This window comes from Penicillium cosmopolitanum (assembly GCF_028827165.1).
Source record: "Penicillium cosmopolitanum strain IBT 29677 chromosome Unknown utg000005l:1.0-4006212.0:1.0-4009387.0, whole genome shotgun sequence".
NCBI lineage: Eukaryota > Fungi > Ascomycota > Eurotiomycetes > Eurotiales > Aspergillaceae > Penicillium > Penicillium cosmopolitanum.
Window position 1 is genome coordinate 2801785 of NW_026622675.1, and position 21428 is coordinate 2823212.

General features: G+C 47.8%; 9 protein-coding genes across 9 annotated transcripts; 4 read left to right on the forward strand and 5 right to left on the reverse strand.

Annotated features, from left to right (window-relative positions):
- Window positions 1-998: 998 nt before the first annotated feature.
- N7509_004058 (sugar porter family MFS transporter) lies at window positions 999-2941 on the reverse strand (the record flags this gene model as incomplete). Its single annotated transcript, XM_056628695.1, has 8 exons — window positions 999-1208; window positions 1267-1352; window positions 1406-1488; window positions 1546-1855; window positions 1909-2355; window positions 2430-2654; window positions 2714-2836; window positions 2899-2941. 8 exons carry the CDS (start codon window positions 2939-2941, stop codon window positions 999-1001), a joined length of 1527 nt encoding a protein of 508 aa, XP_056491429.1.
- Window positions 2942-3635: 694 nt separating this feature from the next.
- On the forward strand, window positions 3636-5123 carry N7509_004059 (uncharacterized protein; the record flags this gene model as incomplete). Its single annotated transcript, XM_056628696.1, has 1 exon — window positions 3636-5123. The coding sequence occupies one exon, from the start codon at window positions 3636-3638 to the stop codon at window positions 5121-5123; it is 1488 nt and encodes a 495-aa protein (XP_056491430.1).
- A 142-nt stretch (window positions 5124-5265) lies between these two features.
- Window positions 5266-6706, reverse strand: N7509_004060 (FAD-dependent oxidoreductase; the record flags this gene model as incomplete). The annotated part of the gene is made up of 3 exons (XM_056628697.1): window positions 5266-5818; window positions 5870-6188; window positions 6244-6706. 3 exons carry the CDS (start codon window positions 6704-6706, stop codon window positions 5266-5268), a joined length of 1335 nt encoding a protein of 444 aa, XP_056491431.1.
- A 1225-nt stretch (window positions 6707-7931) lies between these two features.
- N7509_004061 (potassium channel family protein) lies at window positions 7932-9038 on the reverse strand (the record flags this gene model as incomplete). The annotated part of the gene is made up of 1 exon (XM_056628698.1): window positions 7932-9038. The coding sequence occupies one exon, from the start codon at window positions 9036-9038 to the stop codon at window positions 7932-7934; it is 1107 nt and encodes a 368-aa protein (XP_056491432.1).
- Window positions 9039-12119: 3081 nt separating this feature from the next.
- N7509_004062 (fungal specific transcription factor domain-containing protein) lies at window positions 12120-14136 on the forward strand (the record flags this gene model as incomplete). The annotated part of the gene is made up of 3 exons (XM_056628699.1): window positions 12120-12620; window positions 12674-13011; window positions 13131-14136. 3 exons carry the CDS (start codon window positions 12120-12122, stop codon window positions 14134-14136), a joined length of 1845 nt encoding a protein of 614 aa, XP_056491433.1.
- A 150-nt stretch (window positions 14137-14286) lies between these two features.
- N7509_004063 (uncharacterized protein) lies at window positions 14287-16050 on the reverse strand (the record flags this gene model as incomplete). The annotated part of the gene is made up of 5 exons (XM_056628700.1): window positions 14287-15154; window positions 15238-15362; window positions 15419-15735; window positions 15794-15850; window positions 15906-16050. The coding sequence occupies 5 exons, from the start codon at window positions 16048-16050 to the stop codon at window positions 14287-14289; spliced, it is 1512 nt and encodes a 503-aa protein (XP_056491434.1).
- Window positions 16051-16732: 682 nt separating this feature from the next.
- N7509_004064 (CocE/NonD family hydrolase) lies at window positions 16733-18505 on the reverse strand (the record flags this gene model as incomplete). The annotated part of the gene is made up of 1 exon (XM_056628701.1): window positions 16733-18505. The coding sequence occupies one exon, from the start codon at window positions 18503-18505 to the stop codon at window positions 16733-16735; it is 1773 nt and encodes a 590-aa protein (XP_056491435.1).
- A 439-nt stretch (window positions 18506-18944) lies between these two features.
- On the forward strand, window positions 18945-20042 carry N7509_004065 (uncharacterized protein; the record flags this gene model as incomplete). Its single annotated transcript, XM_056628702.1, has 2 exons — window positions 18945-19208; window positions 19365-20042. 2 exons carry the CDS (start codon window positions 18945-18947, stop codon window positions 20040-20042), a joined length of 942 nt encoding a protein of 313 aa, XP_056491436.1.
- A 1053-nt stretch (window positions 20043-21095) lies between these two features.
- Window positions 21096-21425, forward strand: N7509_004066 (uncharacterized protein; the record flags this gene model as incomplete). Its single annotated transcript, XM_056628703.1, has 2 exons — window positions 21096-21185; window positions 21264-21425. The coding sequence occupies 2 exons, from the start codon at window positions 21096-21098 to the stop codon at window positions 21423-21425; spliced, it is 252 nt and encodes an 83-aa protein (XP_056491437.1).
- Between the last annotated feature and the right edge of the window lie 3 nt (window positions 21426-21428).

Here is a 21428-nt window from a genome sequence, read left to right on the forward strand (position 1 = left end):
AATAAAAGTAGCACGGGCCGGCCACGGAAGGATTTGAGCTGGCCGAGTCACGAGAACCAAACTTCTTCAGCCACCGAAGACTCATTGCCTTATCAACAAAGGATTGGACACAGACCGATACCGTGGCACATAGGGAACTGGTGACGTGGCAATCAGAGAGAGGAGAAAGTGAAGATCATCCGACCAACAAGCGGTAAAGCGCCTTCGAAGGTCCAGAATGAAGATGAGATTTTGACTTTGACTGCTGCTACATTGCCATCTTTCGTGATCGATTTCCAAATCGAGCTGCTACTATTTTTGGCGACATCGAAAAAAAAATAAGAATTCTGAAGAAGAATAGTCAACAAGGACGAAATATTTCCATGGATATAGACCGCTTGATTAGGTTGGTAGTTTATGTAAACTTTTATAGGATTAAAATGCCTTTCGCATGAATTTCATAACCCTGAATTATTTGTATTGGGTAGTATCTACCGAGGTCTCTCTTGTGCTCAGGCTAGTAACTAGTAGCTAGTCATATGACCTTTTGCATGGTTGAGTGGAACTGGCGGAGGTCGTTGCCGATTTGAGACCATGATTCCAAGAGCCCAGCCGATTGGCCTAAAGAGAAATCAGAATGCAAGGCACCTCGCTGACATACTAAAAGCTACTAGGGTAAAGTTTATATAGAGTTACCGATACTAGGTAGTAGTACTACCTACTAGTAGCATTGAGGCGGCGAAAGGACTGTTTTGGCATCGGCATCAATCAAAATTGGAACCACTAACGGCTTTTCATGAAAGAACCTTTGTTTACCAGTAACCAGCCAGGTGATATGCGCATAGAATAGGTATTCCTGCTGATGCGAAAACCTCTACCAGTTCTATCCAAGACGAGATTATTCCGATATGTGCAACCTTTGCTTCATAATTGAACTCTCTATGTATCTAGTATATTTTCCATAAAGGCACGAATGCCAAACATCCATCCTCGAAGCTCCATGCAAGACGAAACAGTATCTAAACAGTTTCAACGTGCATTCCAGCTTCCTCGGGTTGGATGTGCTTTTCGATAATCTCAGTATTGACTGTGCGGTGGTGACCAGGCAGAACAGGGTAACCACGAGATTCGAAAACGCCTCCGGTAATTCCACCCTTCTCGAAGAGATGATCGACATCCTCCAGTTCCAGCCCCTTGGTTTCGGGGAAGAAGAAGTATACCATGGGAATCTTGAAAGTGTCAGCATCGGCCACCAAGCGAAAGGAAATATCAACCGCGAGAACTTACCCATGCGGCACAAAAGCAAGCAAAAATAATGAATGTCCGCCATGAGATGTTGTCAATTGCGGTAGGCGTTACTTGAACCACAATGACTGAGACTGTCAGTACTCTACTCAAGAATTCTTTGAGATTGTCTTCTACTTACAGACACACATCCAATTCACGAATCCTGCGAAGGCTTGACCGCGTGCACGAATACGAGTCGTGGTGATCTCGCTAGGATAGAACCTGATGAAGATGTGAGTAGCATTCTTTTGATGAATCAAGAATGATTCAAGAGCTTACCAAGGTACAGGCAAGTATCCAATGCCAAGGAATAATTGGAAAATAAAAACAAAAACGGTTGCAGCATATGCGCATGATGTCGTTCCGATCGATAACAAGATAGCAGTGAGAACAAAGCAGGTGCAGAGTCCAGCAGCGGAAATCATCAGTGATGCTCTGCGACCCAAGCGATCCATACTCCACAGGGGAATGAATGAGCCGGCCAGGTAGGCGAGGGAGGTACATCCTCCAAGGATCAGCGATAAGTTTCGGGAGAGATGCATTGCGTTTTGGTAGACGATAGGTGCGTAGTAATTGATCATGTTGGAGCCTTTTTTTCGTCAGCTTGATTGAACCATTCCCGAAGGTAGAAGAGTCACTTACCAGTGAACTGTTGCTGCACGTTAACCAAGGCAGCAAGAATCATGCGACGAAGATTCTGCATCTTGCCTCCGGAGAGAAGCTCTCTATATTTGAAAGGTCCACCAGCAGATTCGATCTCAAGAGATGTTTCGATCTGGCGACGGAGAAGGATAACCTCAGGCGTGGACTCATTCGCAGGCTGCTCCATCTGAAGACGAGCCAGAACGGATGCTGCCTCCTCGCTGCGATCCTGTTCACATAACCAGCGAGGGGTATCGGGTAGGGGAATCATTTGTAGTACTAGGCAAACCGCAAAGAATGCCTGGAAGCTGATTGGGAATCGCCACTGCACAGGAGAATCGACGAAGCTGAGGCCATAATCCAACCAATAGGCGATACAGAGTCCGACGATAGTCACTGTACCTTGCGCGGAGAGCAGCCTACCACGTAACTCTGGTCGTGCCATTTCTAAGATAGTGTCAGCAATCATTCCTCTCCAAATTTACTCCGATTTCGTATAGCAGTCCAAGGAATCCACCTACCACTCTGATATGTTGGTACCGTGCTGCTATTGATTCCATTCCCTAGCCCGGTGACGACTCTGCCAACGAGGAACTGGGCAGTGGAGTACGATGAACCGAGAATGATAGTTCCAATGACCATGATGGAACCGCCGGCAATAATCATATTTTTCCGCCCGAGTCGATGACCGAAAACGAAGGCAAATAAACACCCGACTGCGCAGCCAATGTCATAAATTGAGGTCACTAGAAGCGTGGAGTTAGCTCTTTTGTGATCTGTATATCCCGATGGGGCTTTCACGTACGGATGCCTTGCATGGTCGCATCGGGGTGGCCGAATTGCTTTCCAAATTCATTATCTGCTCCGACAAGTCCACTCATCACACCCTGATCATATCCCAGGAGAAGGAAGGCCTGACAGCTGGCGGCTGCATCATTTGGAGTTAGTCTCTGTCGGGCCGTCGGAGTGCGAGGTTGGAAAGTAGGGTACCTGTGACAGCCCAATGTAAATATCTTCCACGGATAGGGCCCATCTTGATGTCTTTTCTAAGACAGCAAGTCGATTAGGCAAGTATAACAAACGTTGAAGAGAATGGGAGTCCGGGGCCCCGCGATTCTTGTTTGACCATTTTAAGGGAAGAACCACACTCGCACATTTCGCTAACATCTCCCCCGAGAAATCCGTCCTCTCTCGGGGGGGAATTAGCCCGGCCCGGAGGTTGTGCTACAGTTGCATTGCTTAATACGGTTTAGCGGGAGTTTAGTGCACGCCCGACCCGGGGATTTGTGGGGTTGCCCCGCACTTTCACCAAACGAAGGCTTGCAACAGGCTGGGCACGGCCGGGGTTGACCAGCGCCATCATTAAACAAGCAAAGCGCCACCAGGCTGCTTGAAGAAATCCGAGTGGGGATCACTGACTAGGCGGGCGCCACCGAATTCAGGGTCCGGTGTGGTCGATGGTGCGCTGACGACCGCTGGATGAGACTCGTGAGCAATGAGCTCGAGCACCAAAGATCGCCTGTGCTCGAGCTAATTTTCTGAGACCACGAAGAGTTGGGTTACATTCGCATTATTAATCCATTTTCTCTTCTCGTTTCTGCCAGATCGGAGAGATCGTGAAAGATGCCGCAAACTCACGAGAGTCGATGGCTATAAATACCGAGCAATCTAACTTCGATTCTTTATTCTAGAAAGCCTCTACAGACTTCAAGTTGATTCGCGATATAATGGTTTCACGCGTTTTACGAGCTACAGCCTTCGCTGCCTCTTGTTTTGCTCTCCCTGCCAGCGATGCATCCGACCTAAAAGTGGATATCGATTGGAACACAGTATTGATTGAGTCCAAAACAACAGCCACTTTGCAGTCGGTGGCCAATCCACCATTGCTATCAAACAGCAGTACGCGTGAAAATGCCCTGGGATCTCTCAAGTCCGTCGCTGCTGACTACGTCCGCTACGTCCCCTGGTTCCCCTACCCTCGTCTCTCGGTGCCGGAGATTGACCCGCCTGTCAAAAATGAGACCCATTGCTCCACCAACTGGGATTTCACCTATGCAGACCAACTACTGTTAGACTTCTTGGCCAACACCCCAAATGTTTCGCACATCATCAATTTCAGCACCACACCTGACTGGATGTGGGTGACCGACACTCCCTATGAGTATCCGGAAGATGTCAACACAATTGACTGGAATTACAATAACGGAACTCAACTTCGTGACCCATCCCTGAAGGAAATCTCTGATTACTATGCACGACTTTTGTCATGGTATGTACAGGGTGGTTTCACCGATGAGTGTGGCGTCTATCACAAATCCGGCCATCATCTCGACATTGAGTACTGGGAGATCTTGAACGAGTCAGACTCCGAGCATACAATCAGTCCAGAATTCTACAATCAAATCTACGACGCGGTCACCGCCGCTATTCACAAAGTCTCACCAAAGACTCAATTTGTTGGTCTTGCTTTGGCTACACGCAATGTGACTCGCGTAAAGGACTTCCTCGACCCTACCAATCACAAGCCTGGCACGCCGTTGGACTGGATCAGCTATCATTTCTATGCGACTCCAGATAACTCTACTACTCAGAACGAAGCTGCGCAAAGCTTCCAGATGGCAGACACATTCCTTGGGGAAGTAGCCGAAATCGAGGCTGCTCGGAAGGCGATCTCGCCGTCGACCCGTACCACCATTAATGAGCTGGGCACCATGGATCCCCTTGGCTCGACTCTCATCTATGATAACTACACTATTCCGGATGAGTACTGGGTCTGGAGTGGAGGTATCTACGCCTACCTCTTCTCTAAGCTCGCAGTGGCTGGCATTGACGCTGTCGGGGAGAGCCAATTGAGCGGTTATCCCGGCCAATACCCCTCTGTCTCAATGATTTATTACCAGACTGGTCTTCCAACGGCTCGTCTGCGTGTACTTCAGTTGATTCAGAATAGCACTTCGATTGGTGACAAACTTCTCCAAACTACGAGCGATGAGACACAATTTCACGCCCAAGCATTGGAGGCAGCAGATGGTACTAAAAAGCTGCTACTAGTGAACAAGCTGGACCAAAACCTCTCCATAAAAGTTACTGATTTCCAGAAAGCGACCGCGGAGATCGTTGATGTAAGTACCGGAGGTAACCCATGGCGAACTGAAGATGTCAATGGTAGCATCGAACTCCCTGCATATGCCGTGGCTATCGTTATCGAGTCTTAAATGGGAACTGCTTGATGTTATTTCGTTCGGTGCATTCGACAGAAGGCTCATATCGAAATGTGCCTGAGATTTTGATCGGCTTTTAGTGCCAATTGATAGATCGATTACATTCAGGGTAGTCCCACCATTTCGCAATTCACTTTCATCTGGCTTTAGAATTCCAAACTGCGGTCACTTCGCCGATCGCATCGTATCCGTAACACCAGTCTCTAGTCTTCCGATTCATCATGCCACCAACAGCACCAGAAATTTCATCATGGACATCCACACCATCCTCCAAGTCTTCCACGGATACTTCGAGTATCTCATCGGGATAGCTCATAACTTTATGCAATGCATCTCGCTCTTTGCCCTCCGGGATATGATAAGAGTTTCCTCCGCGAAGACTTGCTTTCTGTACATCAGTTGCTCTCCGCTTCCGTACTTCTTCGAATACCGAGAGTGCAGCTTTCAATTGCACCTTTTTGGGCGCAGTGCAGGGATTTGTGAGTGCAAGGTCAAGGACTGTGGCGAGCGATACTGCATCTTCCACTGCAAGACTTACTCCCATTGACAAGTAAAAGGCCATAGCATGTGCGGCGTCGCCGACAAGAGTGAACCGACCAGATGCGTGCCTCCAATTTGGGAGTGGAGGGACAGCATACACGGGATAATTCACTACCTTCGGAAGCGAAATTTCGAGCAGCTTTTTAAGTCTGCAACATTTTATCAATAGAATTTCCATCCAAAATTGGCGATGAGCTTACATTGGATTGAAGTCTTCAAAAAGATCGTTGACGATTGCCTTGTGCTCTTCGTAACTGAGAGCTGAAGTGTCAACGGTATCACGATGAGATAGAACGATATTTAGCATGGTGGCATCTTTGATCTGATACGTCATGCAAGACCTATTTGGGGCAATCCAAAAATTGGAATTGCAAGGAATATCGATACCGAGTTCTCTCAGTTGTGGATCGTCTTTAATCTTGGAGACTTCGGCCATCATTCGGAATGCGGCCCAGCCTGTTGGTTGGGATCCAGGGTCGGCATCCTGAAGAAGTTGCGAACGTGCGAAGGAGTTGATACCTGTCTCGTTTAGTATTCAATGAAGGTTTTCTATGTGGTCGGAGAAGGCCATTACCATCGGCAGCAATGACAAGATCTGCCTCCATTCTTTTCCCATTCTTCAGTACTATAGCCCCGTTCTCGAAGTCATACTCGGTTACCTTGCTGTTTAGCATTAATTTTGCCCCAGAACGAATGGCGTGCTTGTGCAAGATATCGTGCAAAGTTGCGCGGTGAAGAACAATGTAAGGAGCCTCATATTGCTTTTCCAGATCTGCCACATTCAAGACACCAATAGCTGAACCACTTTCGTGATCCCGGATGAATGTCTTCTGTACTCTCACGCATTGCGCCAGTATGTCTTCTTTGAGGCCCCATTGGTAAAAGTATTTGACGGCCTGGGGAGTCATTTGGATTCCGGCGCCTAACTCCGCTAACCGAGGAGCCGACTCCACGATTAGAACGCTGTGATTAGCCTGTGAGAGGGCGATGGCTAGGGATAAGCCGGCTATCCCAGCTCCGACGATAATTATTTGCATGACAGTGCGATTCCCCTAAGTCAGAGCATGAAATGGCGTCGACAGAATAACTGGGGCTTTTTCAGTGTGTGGGCCTTGGCTGAAGCAAGGTTTATGGTGAACAAGTGGTCAAATCTGGAAGTAATCGGATATTGTGGTTCTTGGCGGGATTGTTGTGCGAAGACGGTGAGGCTCAGATGTGATGTTCAGCAGTTACGAGTAAGCGGGGTTCACGTACACATGCTGATCAAATAAACTTTATCTTCACTAGCGACTTTTTGAGGTCAGATTCTTCATCTTCATTTATAGGAAGCCCAAAAATGTAGCTCTATGATGTCATTGAGACTGGAATGCTACGAATGCCAGCGAATATTTTGCACCAGATGAGGCTCTTCGCTGTGATTATGATACAACCTTTTCCTCAATAATGTATTGGCCAAGAGTTTTGCCGTGACCTAACCTCTTCTCAGTTCTAGAAACGACTTCAACTTCTTATCCGCAATTGGGTTTTTCTCCGCCAGTTGAATCAAATGATCTGTCAGTGGGATCCGTTTGACCTCCTAGGATTCCATGAGGCTTCATTGGAACACCTTTTGAAAAAATTTTATGTCGATCTGAAAGACAGGTTTCTTTACACCTGGGCATAGTCGCCACACTCTAAGTTTGTTGATTGGTCGCTTGATACGTAAACTCTCTTTGTAACGACTGATTACAATAACCGAACCTAGTGAATGGTCTCAATCCACTTATCCGTGATTTTGTAGAAATTTGATTTCAGTCATGAATAGATGCACATTCAATCGCCTCAGAAAGATCCTTCCGCAATTCTGACGAAAGCCTCTCCACTAACAAGTTTAGCATCCATGAGATCGCAGCATTCCTCTCTGAAACTTCATTCTTGGGGCTCTTCAGCATCCCCATCGGCATATGTTCAGACTTCGCAGACGCGAACAGTGGCGTGAGCTCGGACAGGCTACCAGCATCTTCCTTAGCCTGAAGCAGGGGTAGGACCCTGGACCATGTACAACAAAGCTCTTCCTGATGCTCAAGAAACTCACCCCTCAACACGGAAATGAGGTTTCCGATTTCTTCTGAGAGTAACAGCTGATAGTGCGTCGAAGCTCTTCGAGATAGAATCCAACATTGCTCATCCCCTCGTGAGTCTCTTCGCGCATAATTATCCAGCACGGGTGGCGAGCCTCGCCTGGTCCCTGAATAGCTTCGAGTCTGGCTCTCGGTATTGAGATCAGAATCCCCTGGTCTCGGTTTCGGGGGCTTTTTTCGTCGCAGTCAGGCCCGGTGTATGTAAGGAACGATAGGCATGTTCATGGTTATGATGCTGCCTTGAGCGCCCTCTACGGAGCACATGTCGCCATATCCAACTAGAGCAGAAAACCAGCCAAATATGGAATACACTTCCTATGGCCTTGACCAGATTTGTTAGAATTGGAATGGCCAGTAATGACCAGAAAATGAAGTAGACCTTGCCGAAATTGCTCGTGGGAAAGTAGTCCCCATATCCGATCGTGGTGAGGGATGTGTAGGTGAAATATAGAGCCACGAAATAGGTCCACCTATCTTCTTTCTCGGATTGGCAAAAGATAGCCGCACTAACGAGCCACAGGACGAACCATGCAGCTAAGAAAAACCCCAGCTCAGCCCATCTCCTTCTTCGATAGAATGCAGCTCTGACGTTCCGTGCTCTAAGGATTTCTTCACTCTTGACACGACTGACTGAAGCGATTTGTGATCCGTCTACTCCAGCTGTTGGGAGACCATCGACTGTGTTGCCCGAGGTATCTGCGTTATCAATTGGACTTCGAGTTTCCTCGATCTTCCACTTGAGCTTCAAATCTCTCATCTGATCCGTAAAAGAGGCCACAGCAGTTATAAAAAAGGCCAAGCTAATGATCCCTAAGGTGGCGTAGGGAAACAGCAGACTGCGCCCTAGATGGGTCTTTGGGGTTATATTCCCAATACCGATGGTCAGGAGAGTGTAATCGGTGAAGTAAAGAGCATCCATCAACGACCAGCCTTCAATAGTGCTGTATACGGCGGCTCCGCCTAGAAGCAGAATGCCCAAAGTGCTAGCCCGGAGCACAATCGCTGTACATTCGACTTTTCGCCTGTCTTTTGGACCTAAAGGAGACACTTTCACGCTGACCATGTAGATTGAGAGCAGGAGGGCTATCAAAAAATAGAGACTGGCGGATATGATCCCGGCGAAAAAGTTTTCGGTATATAGGAAAGCTTGGCCTTGGGCTTGCCTGTGCCGTCGGACCTCAATGCCGATGAGGCTGAACAGAATAATCGCGGAGGCGAGCCAACCGATCACTGTCACCATGAATCCCATTATTGAATCAATGTGGAGAAGTATAGTGATTATATATGTCATATAGGCCGCTGTGGATATAGCCAGTGAAGTTGCTCTGAGCCCAGTGGCCCTGAAAATGCGTTAATCTCCAGATTAGACTGGGACTAGGAGGGGGTATTCTTGCCAGCTAGGTGTGCCTATATCGAATATTGACCCGTCTGCTGAAACACCCCGCTGCCAACCATTTACTAGAGCGCAGATGTTGAACATGACAGCCATAGAACAGAAGGCACCCTTCGTACTCATTAGCAACGTGGTAACTTAGGTTGGTAGGGCACGAATATCATACCGAAAGAACAGGAAAGCTTGTCCAGACGTCCCGCCAGTAACTGCTAACCATTAGAAACGGACCAAATTAGAGATCGGGCGAACACCTCCTTTATTCTCGTCCATTTTCTGGTCGTTGACAGCGCCAAATTCCCATGATGATCTGATGATTCTGCCATAGTATCGTTCGACCATTTCCCGTCCCATAGAGACCGTATACATAGGCAACGCCAGCGATGCGATAAATGTACTAGCCTGAGATCATCTGATGTGACTCCTGTGAGTGTCGTTTGGGGCAAAGTTAAAAATGATTATCTAATGACTGGCCATTGGATCAACCTCAGCCCTTGACCTACTGCATATGTATCGCTCCAGTGTGGTGATGACGTCATACTACCAAATGTTGATCCCAAGCGGGCGGTTGCTTGGAAGTCAGCAGGTTGATACATTCCATGCCTGACGACTAGCGATCGATAGTCTCGGAGAAATGGGATCGGAGGAAATGTGTGTGTATGGGATAGATGGAGGCGGAAGGAGGAGGCTCCTAAGTTACTGACTGAATAACAACAAGCGCGGCAACCTGAGTGCCCGAGGCTGCAAGGCTGCAACACACACACGTACCCCATGTTTTGATGATGCAACGCTGATGGGTATATATGAGGGGTGGCATCGTGATTCCACTAGTATCTTGCAAGAGTTGGCCGCGATAGATTAACCGCATCAGCTGCCAGTGCTTAATGACGATTCACAAAATTCGTTCAACCAAGAGAACCTTCTTTTCGTTTCTCATAACAAAACTTCGGCATTTCTAATCTGATTTATAACCGAATCTAACAGAATGTTTGGAAGACAGTCAGTTTTGAACGTTTACAAGGGTGATTTCGAATCAAGGAAGTACCGCTGACGATTGAAGTTCAAACATTTGAGCCATCAGGATCTATAAACCGTCTCAGTATGTTTCTTGGCACCTTTCGGACGAGTCATACTAACCGCAGTCCAGAAACCAAAGTCTTAATTTCTAGTTTCTGCTGAGAAATGCTAAGAAAACATTTGGGCAGTCTACTCCATCTTAACAAGCTGGCTGGGATACCGCAAGAGACACGGCAGCCAAACTGCATACCTCGTATGTGGATTCTATGAGCCCCCATAGTTTTCTTACACGTTTGACAGAGATTTAAGACCACAGACGGAAGGAGGACATTACTGGGGAATCAAATCATGGGAAAGTCTACACATCCGAAGATTTGTTCGACCCCGTAGGAGCCAAAATGGTCCTATTCCAAGGGCACAACATGGGAAAGTCGACTTTCAAGCAGGATCTCACGACTGTTTCCATTTCCTTCCAATGGAAATTCGGTTTCATATTGCTCATTATCCCTACACCGTCGAAATTTTCAACCTCAGGCTTTCCTCAAAAGCCATGGTCCCTTTATTTGAAAGCCAGCAATTCTGGCAAACGAGGTTTTTGCCCCATGGGAGACGAGGCTATTTCAATTTCTTAGCCGAAGATGGCTTTCAAGACTGGAGACTTTAATATCGATATGCTCATTCTAACTGTGTCTGATCCCTTGAGGTGCATGAATGGAGAAAGCAATGGCTTAAAAATGAGAATATACGAGAAAATCTGCGCCACTCGCTTCAAATGACGATGTTGTGGCGATTACCGGGGACTTTGAGGTAAGCCAATCACTTTACTCTTGCTCTTCCTAGACCAGTATATGTACACGTGAATCTGTCAGCATTGACCAATGTTGACTTACAGGATCGGAAAATGGTAGGACTTGCAGTACGCTCAAGTTCCATCATCGTGGATGCCGAAGAAGTGATTATCGAACACTACTAAGCGCACGTCCAATCCAAGCGCTTTGTATTTATTAGATATTGCTCAATTTACGAATACTAATTTCTATGCATAAGAGCTTCCACGACCTCATATTGAGGCTCACAGCACCCGTAAACATGGAGTAGTGCAGCGTTCCATAGCGGCAACCGGTTCAGCTCAGTAGGTCCGTCAGCGGGCAATTTAGGCTGACCGTCCCAGCGGCCATTGGCACTTATAAACTTCAAAGGTTTGTATATAGTAGAATATGATACCAGTCGTATAATCAATTTCCAAGGAACATGTGTTAAAAAGAATCAGAGATAGACTAATAACTAACACTCAAAGTGGTACTACAAAACAAGCCTGGCATTAGAAACATAGAAGCTAGCAGTAAGCCTACTTGGCTAGGTACCAGGGTACATTTGAGAATGGTTTTGAACATTCCAATGAGATGTATACTGAGATTGTACCCCAGCCCACAAAACCACCAGTAACTTCTACGGAGCCGGTTGCCGCTACGGAGCGCCTTAAGTAGAACATAACTACCCCACTCGGCAGTAAACACTTTACCCACTGCCGCAAGTCACACCCCGCTATTCTTTCGTCTCCACTGGTATAAAATGTCAGCTGGCCGAGGACTGGCCCGAACTCACCCGAACTAGCCCGAGATTCCAGTCTGGGGAAACTCAGACTTTATGAGCTATTCCAGCACGGTGACACTTCAATTGTCATCGCTGGGAGTAATTATTCAGACGACATGCCACAGCAGGTCCGAGAGACCCAGCGCATCCCTCGATCGTGTATTCCGTGCTCTCGCAGGAAGGTGAAGTGTTCCAAGACTATCCCCTGCCGACAATGCATACAACGAGGCGATACGGCAGATTGTATGCGAGAAGTTGTAAAAGTGGGAGGGAAAATAACGATGTGGGTTTCTCTCAATCCTGTCCAAGCCCTGTTAAGAGTCTGAAAGAATGCTGAACATGGTTAGTGCCCTTGACGCAGGTACAGAAGGACAGGGCACCGTTACAACCAGCCCGGAGTCCTCAAATATCGTGCGAGAGAACCAGAGCTTGAAGCTCCGCATCAGACAATTAGAACTGGCACTCTCCCGCCCAGAACTGGCCAAGCTTGAGACGGCGTCTTCTCCTGTGCCTCCCCCAGACCCGCAATCGTCAGATAGAATCATGAGTGACTTTCAAACCCAGGCCTTTGGATTTTCTGTGGAGCCTACCCCAAAAATTGCCAATAGCACTCGCCTTCGGGAAAATAGCGTCAAACTTATTCTGCCTGCCCGGCGATGGAGTGAAAGAATAATTGACTTCTCCTTGGTGCAGTTGGGCTGGGTGCATTATGCCGTTGATGATACCACATTTAGGGAAGAGCATAATGCATTCTGGGATTCCTTGATCGAACATGAGGAAGAATCTTTAACGAATCACGGCTGGATTTCAGTTTATCTCGGCTTACTAACTGTGCGTTTCCCCCCTCAATACTGCACTGGGATCTACAAACTGACAGATACTAGGTTGGGGTGTATTTTATGAGCGAAGAGCATTTGCACGGGATTCAACTACTTTACGAAAACTTCTCTCATCAAACGCCTTCAACGGTATCTTCACTGGGAAAGAATCCCTACGGATTAGCCCGCACCTGGTATGAAGCTGCATTGAGGGAATTGGATTTGGCCGACTACACTCGAAACCCTGCGTTGTCTACAGTACAGACAATTGCAATCCTGAATCTCGTGCAGAAAAACATGGGAGAGTCAACGCGAGAATATATCCTCCATGGTCTGGCGGTCAATGTTGCTAGGCTTATTGGTATGGATCATGCTGGTGATACGTCGAATAAGGAAAGGGGGGGGTATCAACAGGGTCCAACAAACCGTCCATCAAAGACTATGGTGGACTCTTGTCATTTGCGATTGGTGCGTGTCCAACTACTAATCCTGGTCTTCTATGGTATATCTAACTCGTATATAGGATGACAATTTGGTCACGTCCAGTGTCCATCCACCCTGGTTCATTCACCACTGTAATGGGCACTCCTCCCTCCCCTCATATCGAATATCACAAATTCATGGCTCGAATTGCTACCATAGCTCGAAATAACATCACCCCAGCCAAAGAATTGAGCCCGGGTGCACTGCAGGCATGCTTCGAAGAAGTAGACAACGTCTGTGCCTGCTTTCCACCAGCCCCGAACGACTCCACCCATGACGACCCGCTCTGGAACACCATCCAGCATAATCTAGCCCTTAACTGCGTTGAATCTTGGCGACTAGCCCTGTATGTGGCCATGCTTCCTAAAGTCCTCGATGATTCCTCGCCATCGTCTCACACAGCCCTCGACCCGGGAATCATAACCGCGAAACAAATCCTTCAACGTACATACACCAATTCAAACCCTGTCTACCACAAATTCTGGTCCGTCAATTCCGCAGTCGTCTCGGCGGGAATATTTTTAGCTCTTGATCTCATCTGCTTCCAACGACAGCGATCACCAATTCAAATATCTGAGCAGAAGGATCTGGTCGCATTGAGTTTGAGAATGATCGAGCAGTCTATCGCAGAAACACGACACGATGGAATTCTCGTTCTCAGGCGTCTGACACATCTATACGAGACCGTGCGCCCAGCGTACATGAGCAGAGTTGACCGTAGTGTGCTAGCGAAAATTGTCAGACTTGTTGCATTTCCACGGTTGTGGAATTCTCTAACAAATACGGATGCAATCATGCGATTCCTATTCCAGGATGTCCCGGGAGGCGATCCTGGCTCCTCCTTCTCATCACCTCCAGGTTCGGATCTGTATCCGGCTCAGTCGGGATTATGTTTTAGTAGCATATCACAGGTGCAGAGTGGGGAGTTTGATGCTTGGGGACTATCGGAGCCGATGGGAGAGGAAGAGATGGTACCTTATTTCGGGCAGGTGTTTCCATCCGCGGAGCTTATAAATTTGGCCTTGATGGGTGATCTATGGAAGTGACATAAGAACGGTATACGAATAGTATTACTATCTACACGCATGGATACGTTATATTCGAAGTATACCTGCTCTGAAGTTGTTGTACAGCAATTGATCACCTGTTCACTTGACGATGGTATAAAGAAATACTGATGTATCATTTGAACCATCTCACCCCTGGGCAGTTTTGTGATCGACTGCATACTTCATAGTGATTGCTCTGATTTTGTGCCCCCACAAAAATACCGGCAAGCCCAAAACTGCAACAGCACCAGTAATACTAGCGCAAATATTAAAAGCCCCTTGATACCCTTGCTCCGTCACAAATTTCGTAACCCCGAACGAAATTCCAAACGAAATGAGACCTCTGATAGCGCAAATGAGCACTAAAATGGGCGCTGCTCGTTCTGGATAACTATCAAGCGAGTATGTATACCCGACCAATATGACACCAATAAAAGCAAAATATATCCCGTTGAAAGTTATTGTTATTGCCCATGGGGACCACTCGTATGGGCTCGAGCCCGCGCGTCCGAAAATCACGGATGAGATAATGAGAGCTGCAACGGGAAGAACCATTGGAATGAGACGAATTTCAGGCTCGGCGACGCCATTGCGGTGTTTTGCGATCCACCGCGTGAGCTGGTCGCCGCCGTATCCCAGGACCGGAACCAATAAGAAAGATACGACGATTTGGCCGCCTTGAACGAGACCCAAGGCTGAGGATGGGTAATTATACGGAGGACTTGAGAGGATGGTGCCGAATTCAGTGACGACGATCACGTAGATACCAAGCGCAACACTGTTCAATAGAATCACCCAGAGGATATTAGGGAAGAGAAGACACTGCGCCATTTGCTTCCCGCAGGTGATGGCTTTTGACCAGTCCGCTGGCCCGTGGAATATTTTCAGGCTGTGGGATAGCGTGCGGGCTTTGTACCGTGTGTTGTCGATTAGAACTCTGGTTTTTTGAGTGGCTCGGACAACGGAGACGGGCTCGCCTTCGTGGTAGATGTGGACAAGGCCTTCATATGCGTCGCTTGGCCGGGATATGATGATTCGGGGACAGCACAGAAGGATAGTATGAGAACGACGCCGCTTGCAATTGCGATGACTCCGTACCACCATCGCCAACCGAGGGCGTTGACGATATACGCTGTGGCGATGGTGAGGGCTGCGGTGCCGATGGATTGTGTGGCACTGAACCAGGCGAGCTTGCTACTACGCTCGTGAACGAAGTGTATTTCCTTGAAAATACCACTATTAGCCTCTTCTTTGGTCATTCAAAAAGGTCAGGTCGTACCTGGATGATCAATGGACATAAAGCCTCGGATTGCCCAGCTGCCAAAGAAAGAATATTCCGACCAGCAATATGGGAGTCCAGGCTCTGACTTGCAGCGCACCAAATAGAGCCCACAGTGAGGATCAAAACAGAAGCCAAGAATACAGGACGACGACCGATGGCCATCGCAAGTGGCATAGCAATAATGTTCCCAATCCCCATAAACAAAGTCGGATAGGTCATCAGGTCTGTCGTTCGAGGGTCATTATCGTAGAAGGCCATAATATTGGTCAGAATGGGACCCATGCCGGAAGTTATGAGGACACTAAAAACAGCGACTGTAGATTTATCCTCCGTTAGATGACACCTCTTAATGGAAGGAGAGACGGAACTTACACATCCCTAGAATAATATCAATAGCCCATTTCTGGTAATTAGGGAGGTTGAGTGGATCTAGAAGGTCAGCACATAAAAAAGCGAGGCCAACATAGATCGAATTATCACTTACCACGTGGATCAGGAGAAGGGGTGGGAATCAAGATAATTTCTCCTCCCTCGAGCAAGGTGACTGTTCCTGTGGAATTGTGATGTGTTGGTTTGGACAAGGCAGACTCAAGGTGAGCCACCTCAGTTGTTCCAGCCTTAATATCCATGACCAATAGTCTGATGCTTTGTGATACTCTCCTTCCCGCTCAGGCAAGCCCTGCTTTATACAGCAACCATGGCCACTTGGTCCGATCGTGGGGCCCCGCAACCTGAGGTGGAGCCGATTGTTAATGCAGTGAAGAGAGTGGTGTCGTTTAACCCATCAGAGAATGGGCCCCAGTTGCAGTAGTCGAATCTCGTTTCTCACCGTTGGGTCGAATGGTGGCAGTTACGATCCATCTCGCCCGAGCTGGGCCGAGAAAGCTTTGTGGTGGCGTCGCGTAGCGCATCTCCAGTCCACCCCGGCAATTTAAGTGGGGAAATGAACCGAGGTAATCGAGTCACTCAAAGTTCGCTTGATAGAAATTTCCTGTTAATGTTGGCAGAAGCTCAGAGCCATAAAAGCGGTGGATGTATGTAATCGACTACACATATCCAAGAGAGAACACAGCAACATGAAAGGCAATATTATATGCATGGGGCATCCCAGCCCAACAAAAAGGCAGTGAGCCATGAAGGAAGTAAATATTTCTTTTGGGCTTTCTGGAAGGAGGAATAAAATGAGAATCAATGGAGCTAACGGAGGAAATAATGCAAATTTACAAATAGCTCAGGAAGCTCTTCGTACATTTGAGTGCGTCAACAGAGAGCAATGAAATCACATTACTACCTTAACTATAGATATGCGAATTAAACAAAAGGCAGTATGACATGTGAAGGATAATCCCCTCCAAAATGAACAATATGCTTCCCATGCGATGCAGCACCCGAAAATTCATTGTCACCCTTGAACTCCCCACGAAGCAGTGGACTGTTTCCATGGATCTCGACCCTTATACTTTCTCCAGCGTCGTACTCTACTCCCATCGCCCAGATCCCGATCTCCAATCGAACAACCTCTCCAGGGACAATATACTCGTCGCGATCGTGGGTATGGAAGGGGTAATTTTCGTGGATCGATTTCGACTCATCGATCGCCCGACGCGATGCTCGCAGGATTCCCAGTGACCCAACATGGAACATAAGGTTATTCATGTTACGTCGGGGTACCTTGTCAAGTGTCTCTGGGGTGACCCCATGATGAGAAATGCTTGACCAAGGAATATTGAGATTTAACAGGGCCTTCCCTTGTGCATCTAGCTTGCGCAGCAGGACGTAGACATCCATATCGTGGAAATCTGGGCAAGACATGAACAGGACTGCCTTTGGAATTCCCGCCAGTCGTGTCTTGGTGGGGAATGTGTAGGTGAATGCGGCACAGTCCTGGTATTTTTCAGCCTGATAGGAAATTGATGCCGCAGATGAAGGAGTTTCGAGGCCCAGACGTCCGTCCTTTAAGAAATACATTTTTTTGTAATCAGTGCGCGGGATCGGGTAGTCGGCCTCCGCGATATTGTACAAGGGATCCTGATTGAACCGAAGAATTGTGGTACGGACTTTGGGTGTCGTCTCCCACCCATTCTGCTTGCTGTTTAAGTAGTGGTCGAAGAACGTTGCAAGTTCATCGGCTGAGTCTTTGCAGTTCCAGATATCATACCATTCCTGCCAAGGGCACAGACGAAGCCATTTCTCCGAGGTTGCAACCTGGAGCCACCCCCGTATAGATCCCATAGTGTGCACAAAGCTGGTATATGATGCCGTAATGTATGTTGGAATTTGGATTTTCGCAATGTCTGCACGTTTGTCCTTCCAATACAGCGAATCGGCTCGAGAATGGCGGCGGTACATCTCGTGAAAGTCCTCCACGCCTCCGTGACCCTGTATATTGTGGTCGATGATGAAGTCAAACAAGCCGGCGTCGAATATACCGCCTCGGACAAACTGTTCCCTGTAGAGATCGCCACAGGCTTCCCATGGAGCAATAGCTTTAAGGGAGGGTGGTTGCAATGCAGCAATGAACCACTGGACAATAGCCAAATGCGAGTTCCCAGCTAAGCCAACATTCCCATTACACCAGGGCATTTTGGCAATTGCTTCGATCACATCATATCCATCCTCGGCCTCCTGTGTCCCCATAATCCCAACATTCCCTTCAGAATCGCCGGAACCCCGAGCATCCACATTGACAATAGCGAATCCCCGAGGAACAAACTCGGCAGGATCGGGCCCTTCGAACTTCTCTAAACCGCTCAGAACTCCATTGGGGATTCCAAGATTCCATGGAAGGTTCTTTAGCATGGTAATACCATTGTAATTCTTCCCAAATGGACTCCAGGCTAGGATTGCAGCCACGGGCTCTGCTGAATGGGTCGGTCGGTAGATGTCACAGTATAAGTTGCAACCGTCACGAACTTCGATTTTGACGTCGTGCGAGGTATGGATATCACAAGGTAGCGGACGTGATCCGTTTTGGCTCCATCCTTTCGGTAAGACTTCTTCGCGAAATCCGAACGGCTGGTAGTTGTTCCTACCCACCGAAGGCGGATCTATAGCACGAGTTGCGATTGGCACAGACAAGGGCATCTTGGGTATGAATGTTTATGTGACAAAGGCAAACAGGAACGGGGAGGGAGGTCGATACGTCAAGAACGCTCAGGCATTTGGTATTGTTTTTGAATTTATGTTGGTCTCGAAATTCAATCGGAAAGTGGAGGGAAAGTAGAAGCAATTCCTAAACATGTGGGGAACCCAATAAATGCGCGCGGCCGAGCTCGGGCGAGTAAGGGCGGGTTCGGGTGGGTCCCATCTTGCATAGTGAATTGATGATCTTGGTCTTTCTTCCCCTCGGGGTATGGAGAGGAAACCTAGAACGAGGGGCTCCGATGCTGCTTTACCGACTAGAGTAGCACTCTGCCTGATCGGATTTAAAGTCTCCCTCAAGACCCGCTCTTATCATGAAGTTTCTTTTGTTCAAACCCAAGACGCTCTTTGTTTGGTCAACAAAATTACTTCAGAGATCACGATGGCACCTTCACTTATTGAAATTGCAGAATCTGTTACTCCTGTCCTATCAAAGGTACAAGAGCGGTCTCTCACTGGTGACTGGCGTGATGATTTCTTTCGGGATGGCTACACTGTTATCAAGAATGCACTGTCCAAAGAGCGTGCACAGCAATATCAAAGTGACGCCTTGACTTGGCTGGAGTCATTTGGGCTAGGCTTCGAATCGCAACGACAAGAGCACATGGAAAAAGGAAAATCTTCCTCAAAATTGGAAAGGCGGGATGTATCTTCATTTCTCCGCCGCACATGAGAAGTATATGTGGGATATCAGATGGTAGGTTTACAATCCACAACATGGGCATGCAATGATTCAAGATCAGCATAATAACCCAATTCCATACTCTCCAGTGACCCTGGCGTGATCGAACCCTTTTCCAAGCTCTGGGAAACCGACGAACTGGTGGTTTCTTTCGATACTGTAAACATCACCCTGCCCCAGTCCATTGTCGGTGAATACGACTCAACCCCCTGGCCACACGTTGATCAAGCCCCCGAACGCCGAGGCCTCCGCTGCGTGCAAGGAATCGTCAACCTCTCTGAAGCAGGTCCGAAGGATGGCGGCCTAGTGGTGATGAAAAAGTCAGCTCCTCTTTTCAATCAATTCTTCGAGGAAACCCCGGTCAAGGGCCCTACTCCCTGGCGAACGGCCAAGCATGAAGACTTCCATCCCTTTCAAGAGAAAGATCTTGACTGGTACCGCTCACATGGATGTGAACTAATCAAAGTCTGTGCCGAGCCGGGAGACTTGATTCTCTGGGATTCGAGGCAAATGCACTGGGCTCAATTCGGCGAGTCGGATCTTATCCGGACCATTGCATATGTGACCTACACCCCTGCTAAATGGATGTCTGAGAAAGATCGCCTTGTGAAGAAAGATCTCTTTGAGAATTATGAGACAACTACGCACTGGCCGCATACGAATCTTTTTTCCCATGGAAAGGCTAAGGTTGAGATTGATGGGCAGGAAGTTGTTGATCCTTTAGAGAGGAATGAGCCAATTACTTTGCCAATTAAGACCGATAAGCTCCTCAAGTTGGCTGGGGCATTGCCTTACTAGCCTGGAAAGGACTAAGAAAGAGTTATATAGCAGTGAGTTGGAGGCAAAGCTACCTCGGTGATTGATAGCCCGGAAGGTAAACCTTGGGATGCGACCAAGCCAAATTGGGATATCTTGAAATTGTAAACTAGAGTTATTATAGCATTCTCTGCTTAAGTCAATGGACCTTGATGTCGCTGTTCCTGCATTCCAAGGTTGCTGTTACACAGCTCCAACGTGGGGCCTGTACAACAAAGTACTACTAAGAACCTCAAAATATTCCAACCAATCCATTATCACTAATATCAAATAGATGATCGGCGATAAATCAAATTCCGAAACCTCCCATTGCTCCATTGCTTCAATAAACCCATACCACACCACACCACACACCGTACCACCGCCAACGCCACCATCATGCCACCCGAATCCTTCCACCGCCTGACCCTCAAACAACACTCCAGAAACCCCTAGATATCGCCAAATGCACAGTCCAACGTACAGAAACTGACAGCTAAGCCACTCGGTAAATCCGAAATCCAACCCCGGAAAATTATCATCCGCGTGGTGTTGAGCGTCGGCCGTACCACACTACTCAGCGATCGACGTCACGACTCATGCCCAACGACCAACCAAATTCAACGACTGAATAAATTCGGCCCCGGAGTCAGGTAAGGGCCCAATCGCGGGCCGTAGATCCTGATACCAGTGAAAATTGCGAAGAGTGTGACTGGTTCATCCAACCGTTTTCTCCCTGTAGGGTACCAACCTACCCTACCGTACGATAGGTAGAGGTGAGGCTGAAGCCGAGTCGGAACCGATGAACTGGTACCATCAACTTTGATATGGTTCGGGGTCGGCTGGCGGCATCGTGCCATCGGCCAAACAGTGGCTGTGCTGTTCATCTATACTAGTATATTCGATGATTCATATATAAAAGGGACTTCTCTTCGTGAAGTTCTATACATCATTCATCCTCAAGAACATTCATCGAATCAGAACACACTGAACCTTATACAATACCACGACGGCATTTTACCCATTGACTACTACTCAATCAATCAATCCCCAACAATGCCCTCCCCCAAAACCACCGAAGCAGCCCGTTTGCAAAACGACTTTGGCGCAGACTACTGGATTCGCAATCCGGACAAGGAACATCGCGTACGTTTTAAATTCCCCTTTTTTACAAATTCCAATTCACCCTTCACATCAACGGAGTTTACTAACTAAACATAACAGCGATCCACTGCCGGTCGCGGCCTCTTCGCCGGACTCCAAGATACCAAGCACTACAACGTCGACCACGGCTGGGCCCGACGCAAGTCTGAAGATTCGCCCGGTCTGCTTGCTTCCATTTTCAGCAGATTTACTGGGGGATCATATCACCCGCCCGCAGAATAAAAT